We start from the raw sequence: 14796 nt of genomic DNA, 5'->3' as shown, positions 1-14796 counted from the left end.
GAGAAGGAGCCATGGCATCTCATTTAGGTACAGACTTGCACTTGGCATCGGTGAGAGAAAAGGAATTAATGTTACATACTGTATCTTGCAGAAACAAGATGAGGTTTCTGGAATTCTGGGCGAAAACAGGTTGCAAGAGTAGAGTGAGCTCCAGTGCTGAGACAATGTGTCCTTCATGCAAAGCAGTGTCTGGATTCCACTGTGATCTACAAAGAAAATTTTTTTTTCTGTAAAATTTGCTGCCAATGATGACACCTCTTCTTTCTTTAAATATGCAGCAGCAGGTAATGGTATCATCCTCTTTGGATTAAGATCAGGTTTACAGTTCAGTTTACTTTCTACTCAAGATGAAAAGAACTTGCCCATTTATGCCCGTATCACATTAACTGTGTTACAGCAGGAATGAAATCGGTCCAAGGAAGATAACTGTCTCTCTCTACTTTCTTGTTTGTGTACAACAGCACAGTTGCATCTTTCAAAGAATTAGCTACTAAGTGCAATGAAGAAGAATATGTTTTAAACCTTCAGAGAGAATTCCCAAAGGGAATCCCAACTCCCAAAACAATTTCCCGTGCCGTCAGACATCTTGGTGGCCAGAGAAGAGAACTCGGGCTAGACCACAAGTTGTCATAAACCAATATTTTTTCATAAACCTTTTGTTAAGTAAAAGTGGCATTTCAGTATTATAGTAAACAATATGTTCTCTCCTAAGGTTTTCATGATGAAGGAACCACTCTGCAGAAGCAGCTCAGAAAACCCACCTTTCCAGAAGCAGGAGCTCTTCTGAACAGAACGGCTCAAGACACCACGGAAAGCTTACGATTCTTTTGCCAACCTGTCATTCTGGGGATTGGACAGAGAAATAACTCACCTACTTAGTTTTACTACTATAAAAAACAGCTATGGGCGAAACAAGTGGTGGCATTATTCTTTCAACACCTGACTGGGATCTTAACAGTATGCAACATGGGTCTATAGGGATGAAATTTATTATGAAAATTTTGGTCCTAGGTATCTTGACTAAGGTAATATTGTCATTCTGTAGAAAACCCGGATCTTGAAGCTTAATCTCCCATCTTTGGTTGCTGAGGCCTGAGAAATCGGGTATTCCAGACCCTCTAAATGGTTCTAATTACAAAGAATGGAATATAGACAATTGCTGTGTGCTGAGCATCAGCTATTATATGATTGCAATTTGATGCAGTTGAGATGCTTATGAAATTTTCTAACCCAAAAGCAGTTAAAAAATGACCCTTGCACAGCAAGCCTTTATGAATGCAAACAATCTTTGCAGTCTCTTAAGACGGAGGCAGAACAGGGGTAATTAACACATAGGGGAGTTTCAGTGTTGTTTCTCAGATAAGGAAAATCTATCTTTCACTTCAAGACTTCCCAGTAACTCCAATGAAGATTACCTAGAGTGAATCAAAAGCCTCCAACTGCATCCACAGCAGCGAGAAAAATAGAGCAGTCCTGCAGTACTAGATACCTAGCTCCCTTCAGAGTTTGGGGTTTGGGAGAGTGTTAGAGCAAAGAGTACATGTGGAAGACTCTTTCAGGACAACATGCTGCAGATGTTAAAATTAAATTCTAGTAGATCTTCTGTCTGTCACTTTTCAAGCGTTAGAAGTAAACCCTGCTGTGCAGGAAAGAAATTTTTTCTGTTTGGTAGAAATTATCATTTGATATTTTCTTAGTTTTGCTCAGCATCTTCACTTCTTTGTTAATTTGTGCTTGGAAATCCATATTAATTTATATTTATGAAGCCCAACGACTTAGGAATTGTAACAGACATGCCTCAACTTTTCAGAAAAGTCAAACCTCATGATCTCAAATATTTAAGTATAATATTTAAAAATAAGATCTTTGAAAACACAAAACCTCCCAAAGATTCTGAATGACTATTCAGGAACTGACGTTCACGCTGACTTTATGCATTGCACGGCCACACCAAAATACTAATGATATTAAAGGAAAAGAAGATAGATTAAATTAAGAGATGTTAAAAAATGGCTTGAGTGAAAGAAAATTATAGTGAATATCTTGGTATATTTATTTAAAAAACTAACTAAATAAATCTATTTCATGCCTAATATTAGAAAAAAAATGAAGATTTTGAGAGCTTTTGGAACTTGCAATTAAGAATAAAAGCTAACAGAACGCACATGAAACAAAACTAAGTTATATGCAGCAGCACAATGGCAAAGGCTCTTGCCGTGAACTCAAAACCTCAGAAATTTAATGATCCTGTTTTAAAGCATACTTCCTTCTAAGGTATTCCCTGCTCCTTGAAGCAGCTCTTCCTAGCTATCTAACCTTGAAAAGCACCTTTTATGAGACATTTTAGCTTCCAAGCAGTCAACTTTAGTAACTCCAGCATCATCATTAGAAAAATAAATCTATAGCAATTAGTTAACAATTCTATTATAATGCAGCGTTTGCCTAATACTTGTATTCACCATATTATACACACATTTATTTTCCTTCTTTTAAATAGTTTGCTGAGCACTATGCGTGGCAGTAGGCAAGTGGGCCCTTCACTGAAAGGGCTGCTGCTGCCAGCGGGGTGTAACAATATTCTCACCACGGTTCAGATGGGAAATGTCGGTATGTTTTACTAGCTGGTTTACTGTGAACTGCAGAGTGAAATGGAGATACGTGACTGCCACAGATCGTGCATCATGAATAAGCAGAAGGTATGCTTTACTGAATGCAATGAACCGGTCCACCCCTTTGAACTCTTCACCTCAAGCAGGCAGCAAGAGATCAGTAAGGGGTGGCATAGGATGAAACAGGCAGTAGGCCAACACACATATTGATTGCTAGTATTGATTGCTCACACAAAATTTTGTGTCCAAAGATGCTCAGCCTTGTGCAGTCATCTGCATGCCAAGCACACCAGACTTAACCTCCCACCGTAGAACCATCCTGGGGTCCTCAGCCCTGGGGGCTCATAACGATGAGCATCTCTGCTAATGCATGTGCTTTCCTGCTGGCTAAAAAGGAGGAAACTTAAAACTCAGCTGCTCTCTCTTTCCTCCAATAGCCAGAAAATGCACTAGAGAAAGAGAGGGAAGAAAGCTTAGCGTGGCATTTTGCTTCTTTCTTGTCCCAAACTGCTCTGGCATGACAAGTTTAAGCATACAGATTCTTCCCTGACCTCTTTCTCTTTCCTCTTTCTAGGTAGAACTGGGTTTTGAGCACTTATTTTTGATGGAAACAAAGATTTCAAGATTTCTTGTATCTGGACCTCCCAGAAGGGCAGAGGGTAAGATAACAGGACTTCTATCACTCTAACTTGTGAGCTTACATTCTTGCTTTGTAGCTGGCTTCTGAACTCTTTCCTACAAGTTATTCTTGTCAGTTTTCTCTTTCAGTCAGCTCGTGATCACCATATAAGAAATAATATTTTCTCCTGCACAGCAGAAGTAAACAAGCTAATTAAAAAAAAATTGGAAATGACCTTCAAATACCACTTTTGCACACAAAGCTCACATGTCACCATTACAAGTAGCAGCAGTAGAATGAAAACTTGTGATTAGAGGAAAAAAATTCAAAAAGCTACTCAAGCATGCTAGCACACAGTATCTCCATAGCAGTCCAATAAAGTTACAGCTAAAACAATTTTCTGTTTCCACTGCATCCCTTTTATGTTCCACCTTCTTTTAGCAGATTTTTCAGCAACTTCCTTGCAGTTTTAAGAAATACTGCAAATGTACTATTTGGCATTAATGCCTTCTCAGTCATTTATAATCTGGATTTGCCAGAAAAGGATTCATTTCCCAGTATGAGCATAGCATAAATGAAGGTAGTAATATATTTTCAATGACTGTAGGCAAAAATCATTCCTAAAACAAACACATGGGGGGGCAATCACAAAAGCTAATTTTAATGAATTTATGTCCTCAAGTTCCCTCTCCAATCTATGAGGGGAAGAAATTCTTTTGAATAGTGATTCAAAATGGCTAAATCAAGTTTCTTCTGTGAATCATATGCAAGAGGAAACTCTCCATCTCTACTGCTTTGAAAAGCAACCAGGAGATATTCGTTTAAAGGTTAATTTTTCCAGGCCAAAGTTATTTGGAGAATGTTCACTGATATATTAGTATTAGTTTGTGAAAAGCATGACACTGTGACCTACTGAGTTATTCCCACTTCATCTTTTTCCTGAGTTCGACGTAGAAAGACTGTTGTTTGGTAGAAAATACTTATTTTTCTCAATGTACAGATCTTCATTTTTCTTTATAGAGGAAAGAGGTATTTGATTTACTAATGTCCCTGTAAGGATTTGTATCACACTTCCTTTATGCTTTGCACACTGCATGTGTTTGTCAGTTGCAGGTTTCATCTGTATCATCTGACATCTAACATTATCTTTAATAGCATGATCACAGTACCATAATAATGCATAAAAGAGAGACTTTAATGTGTTACACTCTTCTAAAATAGCTGTTCTGAGATATGGCTTTACAAACACTGGCTAGTTCTAAAGAAGAGCAAATTGTATTATCCTTCAACTATTCGGTATCATATCCTAACAGATAACCTGGGAGGGGGTGATGGAATAGATTGGTGAATCTCAGCTTCTGTTGATCAATGAATCACCGAAATTTTAAACTGGTAGGACATGTTTTCACAAAGTGAGTAGACATCCATTGATAATTGCTGCACGTCTTTAGTTACCCTTCCTAAAACTCTTAATAGTAATTTCAAGATTTCATAAACCTGTAGATCGCACACTGAAAATCTTGCCTCACTGCAAAGTACCAAGATGTAAAGCATGGAGTAAAGGGTTAGCAAACAAAAGTTACTGTTACTCTTTCTTTATTTTAAAATAACATAAATCTCCTTTCCCATTGCTTCACTGACTTTCACCAGAACTAATTTCTGCCCCACAAAAACTTCACCTTTCAGAAATACAAAGGTCATGGTAGGAGGAACACTTCTTCCAGAAAATGTTCTATTGCTGGAAACATGAAACTGGTTTAATCAGCCCACTGTCCTGATTTTCTTGCTCTAGATTTGTATAAACCTGAACAATCTGCAGTAGAGCAAGTTGCTAATTGCATCTTGGTGGAAAGTTTGCTGTTATGACCACCCTGGATTAACTGATAAGATTTTGCTTATACTGACAACAGGTGTGTTGTTTGTATAAACTAGGAAGCAGGACAAAGGAAGCACTGATCTTTGCTTAGACTCTTAGGATCACTTTTATCCTGAGAACAACTCTTTCCAACACTTACTTTGCTTTTAAATACAGTGGTTTGGTACTCATACATGTTCCTGTGTTCTATAAAGGTGAACAGATTAAGTATTGTGGACATAAAAAAGCCTTGATGTTGACACATCCATTTATTTCTTTCAGGGGAAAAAAAAGTCAAAATTACCTAAACAAACTTTATCAAACTTTGCAGATTCCTATATTCCTATGTTATGGCTCCCCAGGGACCAGAGGTTCCGTTTCTGGAAATGCTTAAGAGATGAGTAGACATATGTCAAAGCCAGTATTAATTACTGCTGGGAAAAGGATGCAATGTCCAGGATACATATGAAAGAAACACAATCAACACCTCCTACACATCCGTTTTCCGTGGGCTTCAACATTATGGTATCACTCACATATGAAAAAACAGAAAAGTAGCTTATCTATATGGCACTATACATGGAGAAAGACCTCCTGAACAACTGAATCAATCTAATTCCTGATGTTCATAAAATTTCTGAATCCTCCTATTGCTGTCTTAAAATTACAACAGTAAGAAGCAACGGCAAAAAGAAAAAAAAAAAGAAAATAAAAAAACATTAACAAGATTTAGCTCTCAGACTTAAATCTTAATAAACTTGCCTAAAGACAAAAGATTTACGCTAGGATAAATGAGAGCAGAATTTAGTCTAATTCTTTTCCTAGTGACAGCTAGATAATTCACAGTGTCTCAAATGTGTTGAAGAATGGCTCAAAGCCTCATGAAAGGTAGAGTGAATCCAGCGCAACTAGCTGAAAGGATAATTACCTCCCGAGAAGCCATTGGTTTGCTTCCTTTCCCAGTTTACAGAAGAGTAAATCACAAGTAACGCTCTGGGAATTAACAAAGCGATAAAGATACAGAAGAATCAAATCCCATGAATTCAGACCTGACAAGAGTTGATGACCAAAGGAGTTCAGAAGCAAAACTCCCCCTGCCCAGGCACACACAGCTTGGTCATGCCAGCAAAGGGACCCAACAGGAATCCCCGTCACTGCAGCCATTCTGTTCATCCTTACAGCAAAAGTGAGGGTTAACGTGCACCAAGGCTATTCGCGGTACAGGAAGCATTTTATGCTTCTGAAGTCACCCAGCTGGATTGTGACAAATTCCAAATACTGTTGGTGTTATGGATTATTTGTATGAGAGAAATGAATAAATACCCAGATGAGATCAGGCCTGTTGAACTAGGTATAATACATACGTGCTTGCAGAGGTTATGAGATGAATTCTCCACGAGAGGGTTTACAATTTAGATAAATCAGGTTAAAGATGCGGAGGATTTAGGAATTGGGAAGAAATCAAGTGATTTACTCAGGCCAAAGCACACCTTAGGCAAACCTAGAGTACAGCAAATCTGTTGTCGCCTTCCCACCCAGAACAGGACTTTGCCTTTAGCCTTTCCAATCAGTCCTGTGATCCCATAAGCCCCGCAGGAGCCTTTTCTTACAAATCTCTGACATCAGCTTATTGTAGTATGGGACCGTACTTCCTAGACAAAACCAATGCGTACACCCTGCAGAGGCGGCCTTGTGAATAAGCAGCACGTAGTCCTCTGACAACTTTACGTACCCAGTACCCCACCTGAAGCTACTGCGTTGCCCAAGCTGCTGTATTTCTGGAAAGTAATTATATAAAATTATAATTTTATATATATTATATAGTAATTATATAAAGTAATTATATAAAAACCTTAAAGTCTGCGTCAATAAAATTCCTGGTTGGAAAAAAGAGGTCTATATCTGGCTTTTTCAAGACAGGTTCAAAGTCTTATTTCATAAGTATATGCAAACCCCTGAATTTCACACGTCTCTCTGGATCTGTCAAGACTCTGCAGCTGTTTCTAACAACTTGTCTATACATACAGCAGTGTATTCTATTAAAAAACCTGCATTAAAAAGAACATTAAAGTGAAAAATCAGGATTCAGGAGTTAGGAAATGCAAGGATTAAGGTTGCCCACACAGTTTTTGGTCAGCCCCTTTTTGTGAAACTGCCTTATGTTGTGCCTTTAAGTCACGACATCTCTAGCAGTGGAGTTCGAGGTTGCCTTAGGGTGAATAAAGCATATCTACTTCAGATTTGAATATGGGTTTTATTTACTTCTTACCGCCTAGCTTAGAACACTAAAATTATAAATAAAACCGGGTAAATTCATCTGTTAGGTTGGTCGATTGCCGAGAGGCAAATTTATTTATTGGGTAATTTTATTGCCCAGAGATTATTTACCACAGCTGACGATATACAACATATTCTGCACACACACACAGAGCAGTAACATAAGTAGAGATACTCTGCCATTAGATTTCTTACCCCTGAGTTGACCAAAGCAGCATCGGCACATGGTCCCCTGAGAGAGAGATTTTGAAGAGCACAGCGAGGGTGCTCAGCAGCAGGGCTGGAGCAGCAGAGCAGAGCTGCGTCATGACTCCAGGCACGCGTGTACGTAACTGGCCAGCTGCAAAGGAAAGTCTGAGCTATGCACAGCGGCACTTTCCGGTTCAGTTGCAGCTATCTGGATTCAGCCAGGCTGCTGGGTGAGGTTGCTCTGTAGCGACAGGGGGAATTTTCAAAACATGGACTTCCTTAGCTTGAAGTTGGGAGTTACTCGTACTTTTAATAACTTTCAGTTTTGTGATTTAAGCAGCTCATAAACCTCTCTGCAGTATAAGCACAGACAGATTCCTCTAACGTTCCAGTACAAGGGAGAGTCATGAAGTCCAAACTCCTGTCCTAGTGTTTTCTAACTCCCTGATAACTGCAGGCTGATAACAGAATTGCTCAACTTCAAAATGGAGTTTATAGAAAACTTTTCTGTGCTGCACAAAATGTATTCTGCAGAACTTCTGTCTTCTTCCCCTGCTACATATTATCATGTCCCTCAGCTTAGCTCTTTCACATGTATTGAGAGCTGGTGTCACACATTTGGGTGTTGGCAGGTTTGAAATCTGCAGTAAATCTATCCATTGCAGATTCCAGCAAGAAGGAAGAGAGTGAGAAAATGGTACATTTGGAGTGTATCCACCGAAACATGGAATTGTTCAGCTATCTTTTGCATGGAGCGATGCTGTCCCAAAAATCAGAAATATCAAAAGTCAGGAGCAAATTATAATCACTTCAGAACCTGACATGACTTCGGTATTTCACAAGTCTCATGAAAGATCAAAACAGTCATAGAGAATTTCTTCATGCTGGGAAGCAAATTTCTCCAGCATACTTTTTTGCTCCTGCCAAGCACTGAGCTGCTTCTACATCTTGTGACTACATTAGGCAGCAGCAGTCACTAGGCATGTGTTCAGCACAGGGCACGGATGCCTCTTCACAATCAGAACAAGACGTTAGGGATAATACACAAAAAAAATTGTTAGCTATGTTAAAACAAGTTGTGCTAAGGGAAAAATAAGGAAGCACAACGAAAATTGTAAGAGAAGATATAAACAGATGTCAGAAGACAGGCACTTCTGAATCTGAGCACATGTAGCTTGATTAATGAAATCCATTTGCCTTAATTCACAGCATACTGTTACAGTGCTGTTGTCTAATATAAGGCAATTTGTTCATCACTTCAATCTCAAATCAGATTTCTGAGACAAAAATAATAATTTTGAGGAAAGCAATAAAACCCATTATCTACATGTTCCTTTTCTTCTCCATGTTACCTGTACATAACACTGAGGTTAACCCTTTAATTGCACTTTTCCCTCTTCTCCTCACAGAGATTTTATAAATCCTGCATTTCCCTTTCCACAAGCCAGTGTTTGTCCGTCTGTTTAAGGGAGCGTACAGGTAAGACAGTAATTCAGAGCACAAAGACAGGGGTAGAACTGGAACACCCTAGAGACAATTTAGTATGTATTGGAATAGTTCGGTCAACACAAGCAAAATACTTTGTAATTCTAGAAGTGGTTGACTTTTCCATGGTATCTTCCAGAACATGAGAGATCTGGTTTCTCATGTTACTGTCCATAATAGTCTTGCCAATTTTTGTGTGCATCTCCTGCCCACAAAGCCAATCGACAGTAAGTCTTTCTGTCTGCTTCTTACAATTAACCTTCATATAAGAAACGAAGACAGATTGAAGGTCAGCATTATATAAATCAATAGTGCACAATGTGGTTGCCCACAGAATACTAAAGGAATCACAGAATTTCCAGCAAAACTTTCAATTTTGCAGAACCTACTAGATTTGCATTGCAGTTGGCAGTCTAGAGAAATAGTGCATTACTACTTCTACACTTTCCTTTATTCCACTAAGTCCATGCCTTCTCAGATTGTGACTCCTTTCATTCTTTAGCTTGCACAATGCAGAGATCCTTGCTCTGTGAAACAGAGCAAGAAAGCAGCATATCTTACTATTCTTCTAATGTGAACCAATGAAGAGTAGGTTCTAGTGGGTCTCCTCCATTACTAATACAGTTGATAAATATGACCAATGCTGCCAGGACTGCCCCATCAGAATAAGCCCTGAACGATCTGATGTGAATGTATGGAAATCAAGACCAACAAATACATAGTGTTGTACAAATACGTGCTGTAACCTGGTAGGAACCTCACCACAAGAGCAAATGATTCATTACTAAATATTTGACAATTCCACACTTTTTAATGGGTGACTAGTGCTCAAGTCTGTTATCACAGAGCATTTTCATAGGGCTAAAGCATTTACACCATTTCAAAAATTCCACTGCTGGCATGTGAAACTTCTTTTACAAGACCACACTCAAAGGCTGACACCCTAGATGATTCCTGGCTTCTTGTTTCTGAAATGGTTGACTTAAAGTGGGTTAATGAAAACGAAAGAGAAGCTAATACAAGGGAGAAAATTATAAAATAAGGTATATTGTCCTTCTCTCTTTCCAGCTGGTAAGATCTCAAAAACTGATTATCCCTTGATTTGAGCTGGATCTTTTGGAAGGCATTTGCACACGCCAACCAAATCACACACAAGTGAGATGGAGCACAGCTGGTGGGTATACTCTCCGTATTCTGCCTTATAGAAACAAAACTCTTTGAAACAAAATCAGATTGTTTTCTCTTAGATTACTATATTACTTATGAACAAACTTTTAACTGAAAACAAACTGAATTTTCCTTTTTAATATCTCTCCACAAACTACAATTTGGGAACAACTGAAGTGAAGAAAGCTTTGAAAAAAAGGAATGAGAAGAACCCATTGACTGGGATTTTAATTTGACTCCTTCAGTAAATTTGGCTCACAAATGTATCTGCATATATTTGCTCCTTTTTCTTTTTTTTCTTCACTCCTAAAAATAAAGATTTCTTGCCAAATGATAAGAAAAAAATATACCTACTGCAAAGAGATCACAGTGGTTCTTTTATCTGTGAGCAGGAACCTGAAAACACTTTTGACTGATGTCTGTCGGTATACATAAAAGCACAGACAGTTTACTGCTGCGTTTTCTTTGAAAACCCATAGGTGATCTTTAGTCCAGGTTTAGAACTGCTTGCATATGAAGATTTTTTTAAAATCCAATGCAAATTCAAAATACTAAAACTCAGGCTACTGTGAATTCATTATGAAACTGCAATGAAGAAAAAGTACCTCCATTACCATGTATCTCCACTTAACTAAAATAATTTTAAGAGAAACTATAATATTGACATACCATGTATTTACATTCTACTCCTACCTATTTCTCTGGATTTATACACGCTTTCTTTTACAATTGTATGCATATCACATATTTCACATATTTCCTATCCTGTCAAAGTTGAAATATGGGACTTATAAAAAATAATGGGGAGAAAAGACCAAGATGATGGAGGCTTAATTTCTTTTGCTTATGAATCCTTTTTTTTTAAAAAAAAAAAAGATAAAAATCCTCTCAACTTCAGAATTCTACATTCCTGATGTAAATAATTTTGAATTTAAAAAAGTGTGAATGCCAGATTTGTGTGGGATGAAGGTAAATTTAGGACTGTAAGTCAGGCTAAAAGGGATGACTGTTGTAACAAGGACAATTTACAGTGCAAGATAAGCCAAAAGAACTATCTATAGACAGGTGACAAAAATAAGTGCCATCCATTTTGCATGCAAATGTGATCCTTGAGCGACAGGTTTGGGAGCTAACATGGTACTACAGCAGTGTATCAAAGAACCTCTTCCCCCAGCTCAGATAACAGACATATTCAAATTTAGCTCTATAAAAAGATAAATAATAATTAAAAGAATCTAAGATTTGGAATTTTTTTTTCATCTCAGTTTCCTATTAAAAAAGTATTTTCCACATGCCAAACATTGGTCAGCAACTACTTTGCTACCCTCACATATTTAATTTCTTATTCTGTTTTAACACTTTTTACAATCATTTTATGATCTAAGAAGAGAGTTAATGCTTTGTTCATTGGGACATCTTTTTGGGACAAGAAGGTGGAGGGAGCGATTACTCTGAGTTCTTCTTCCTTTGAGACATAAATAGGGAAATTTACATCCTGGAAAAACCATGGACTTTCCTCTTGGGAGTGGGGAGGCAAAATGCATGTTCTTCTTTGCCAAATTAATATATTACCCATTTGTGCATGTGGGAAGAAAGCTGGAACTTTTCCCTCTGGAAATGGATTGCCAGTGGTGCTGGAGGTGGGTAGAAGGCAAATTTTGCTTCCTGCTTGAAGAGTCCTGCTCACAAAAGAGTCCTGCGAGGTAAGCTGCAGGCGTTAATCGGCCTCGTGTCTCTGCTAGTGCAGAAGGAGAAATACAAGCCATATGGACCGATCCTCTTTTCCTGGTAGTGAGTGTCTACATCTGGGAAAGAACTGAGGCAAACCCAGCATTTCCCACCAGTGCTTCAGGAGTGTGGGCTCCTCAGGGTCTCAACCTCTAAGCTACGATTTAAGAGGCTTTATAAGCCTATCACTTTAGCCACTTCTCAGAAGTGAAGAGAGAAGGTTAGAATTTCATCTTACAGTCTATTCTCCTTTGAATAGGCATTGACACTTTGCAATCATTTGTCCTCATTATCCAGGAAAGATCTAGGCTCCAAAGTAGAGGCTTTTTTTACCAATAGATTCCAAAACCATCTTGTGAGTAACTCTCTGAAATTCAAGCAAAGATGATCAGCTCTGCTTTTAAAGAATTTACTCAGTTCTAATAGAAACTAGCAGATCTGACCCTTTATCTGAACAGTTTTCTTTTCCTGATATAATGCGATGACTTCTCCTAGAAAAATATCTTTAATCCGACTCTGATCTTTTCAGTCAGCTTTTCCAGCATTCACCACTGCCTGATACAGAGACTTCTTTAATTCTTTATACTTGTCCAGTACCTTTTTAATATCATTTGTAAACTAAATAAACAGGTGAAGCAACACAGTAAGTATTAGAGAAAAGTTTTAAATTAATTCCGTTTCAAAACACAATACAATTATAAATGCTACGGACAAAAAGGGGTAAAAAAATCATTGTTTTTAAATTCAGTAACAATATCAACAAAACATTCACGATGATCAAAGTAGCAATTAAAGAAAACTAACATGAAGGATTTTATACTAATTCCAATTATGCTGGATTTAAAAAAAAAAATGTTACCCTATTTTTGAATTATGTTAGTTTACTTGGCTTTGCCCTAATGAAAGGATTCAATTAGATATCCAAAATATTGAAAATACTTTTTCCATTTTTCAACAACTCTCTTTCAATACATCGTGTCCTCCAAAACATTCAATTTCTATGCTTTCAAAAGCCATTTTTGGACATTGACTTGAAGGAAGACATTCGTTTTCACTTCATACAGGTAGTCACTTTTTTTGTGGACCACCATGTCCCAGATATTGGTCAAGCATCTGATTCACAATAATTACAAGCCAAATTTTTAACTCTTTACACAAGAGCTTTCACAGTGTGATTAACTGGCACTGCCATTGTCAGGGACCACCTTCTGGACTTCTGCATAAACCAAGAAACTGTGTGTGTGAGCAATTCTCTAGCAGGCCAAAACAAATGTTTGCTTGAGAATACTGAACTGAATATAGAATCTAGAACTCTTCAAGCATAAATCTGTAACACCGCCTCAGTTTTGGGCCCCTCAAGTCAAGAAGGGCTTTGATACACTGGAGCAAGTTCAATAGAGGTCCACCACGAAGCTCGGGGGCAGAAGCACTTGACATGCAAGGAGAGGCTGAGGCAACTGGGCTTGTTCAGCCTGGAGAAAAGAAGGCTTGGGGAAAACCTGATAGCACCTTTCCAAAACTTAAAAAGAGATTATCAAGAAGATGAAGCCAGGCTCTTTACTGGTGTGCATGGTAAGAGGGATGAAAGACAACATACTCTGTTGATAGGAAAAACTTAGTAAGATGAGGACAGTCTTGAAGGTTTTCAAGACCTGAAGGGATAAAGCCTTGAGCAATTCAATCTGACCTTACAGGCGACTGTGCTTTGAGTAGGAGGTGGACTCCTGAGGTCCCTTCAAACCTGAATTATTTTATGATTCTGTGCATTCCAAAAATCTCCAACACTACACGGCACTGAAATTAATAGAGTAGTGGCTTTTCACATTTGTTTGAACTATTGCCTTACGTTTATTTAAATCATGCTTCTGGGGGTGTAATGTACATTATTTAAAAGCTGTTTAAAAAGAAAGGTAACAAATTTATAAAGAGGTAGGTTACTATCTATATGATTCATGTTTTCCTTCTTGCCCTTCAACTCATAATTTTCTGCAAAAATCCTTTTATCATTCTAGAAGAAGCCCAGTCTTAGCAGCCATTCCTATCTTAAGACTCAAATCCTGGAAAGCACGTAAGTCAACCAGAATGCTCATGTGCTTCAGTTCTCCAATTCTACAAGTAGTTCAGTACTGAACCAAAAATCTAGAATCTGAATGTAATGGTAAAATCAATGGAAAGACTTCCACTGATGTTAGAATGCACTGGTCCGTCAGGTACTAGTTCTACTGTTCATATTCTCTTGAGGGAGACAATCCTCTTTCCAGCTGTTTGCTGCTAAATATATGCTTATTTCTGTTTGTAAATGCTACTGCTTTTTCCTAGACAGTTGTGTTTCAGAGCAAAAGGCTTTGTCCTGGGTCAAAACCATGTCTAGAATAGAGTTTTCAAGCAGAACTTCGCAGCTTTCTGTAGGACTTTATTGAATGTACACCGTATCATATTTTTCTCTGTAACTATAATCAAACATAAACATAACTAAATAAGTTTATGGAGAGAATTGACTTCTACTTTAAATAACACAAGCTCCTCAAAAAATAAAGATGTTCCAAACAGTCTACATTGTGTGTTTCAAATTGTAAGTCTGATTTACAATAATTTCAAGATCTTGGATACAGTAATTACATGTTGGCAGTTCCACTATGACCATCGAGATGAGCTATAAAAACTAAAGTTATTCTTTTGCAAAAATGTTTGCAAGGCAAAGCAGCTACATTTGGAAGGGCATATCAATTCTGTTGTTCTGTCAGAATTTAGGGATTGAGGGGTTTTCTGCCTTATATGCTTAAGACAAGAGAAATAAATTTAATACAGTGTTTATAGTATTATTTTTCTAATTAAAAGGTGACAAAGAATTAGCTAAATTCCCCCAA

The 14796-nt window shown here is 37.8% G+C and overlaps 1 protein-coding gene across 1 annotated transcript in view; it reads right to left on the bottom strand.

Moving 5' to 3' along the window:
* The window catches only part of ATP6AP1 (ATPase H+ transporting accessory protein 1), a 58905-nt gene extending 51229 nt beyond the window's left edge, over window positions 1-7676 (bottom strand). Inside the window, exons 1-2 of the mRNA XM_075491543.1 lie at window positions 7556-7676; window positions 80-206 (exon numbers count right to left, since the gene is read on the bottom strand). Of these exons, the coding sequence (XP_075347658.1) occupies window positions 80-206; window positions 7556-7668 (240 nt within the window). The 5' untranslated portion in view covers window positions 7669-7676. The remainder of the gene's footprint in view (window positions 1-79; window positions 207-7555) is intronic.
* Between the last annotated feature and the right edge of the window lie 7120 nt (window positions 7677-14796).

This window comes from Mycteria americana, chromosome 1 (assembly GCF_035582795.1).
Source record: "Mycteria americana isolate JAX WOST 10 ecotype Jacksonville Zoo and Gardens chromosome 1, USCA_MyAme_1.0, whole genome shotgun sequence".
Taxonomy (NCBI): Eukaryota; Metazoa; Chordata; class Aves; order Ciconiiformes; family Ciconiidae; genus Mycteria; species Mycteria americana.
Note: the sequence above shows the minus strand (reverse complement) of the source record. Positions and strands in the feature narration are given on the sequence as shown.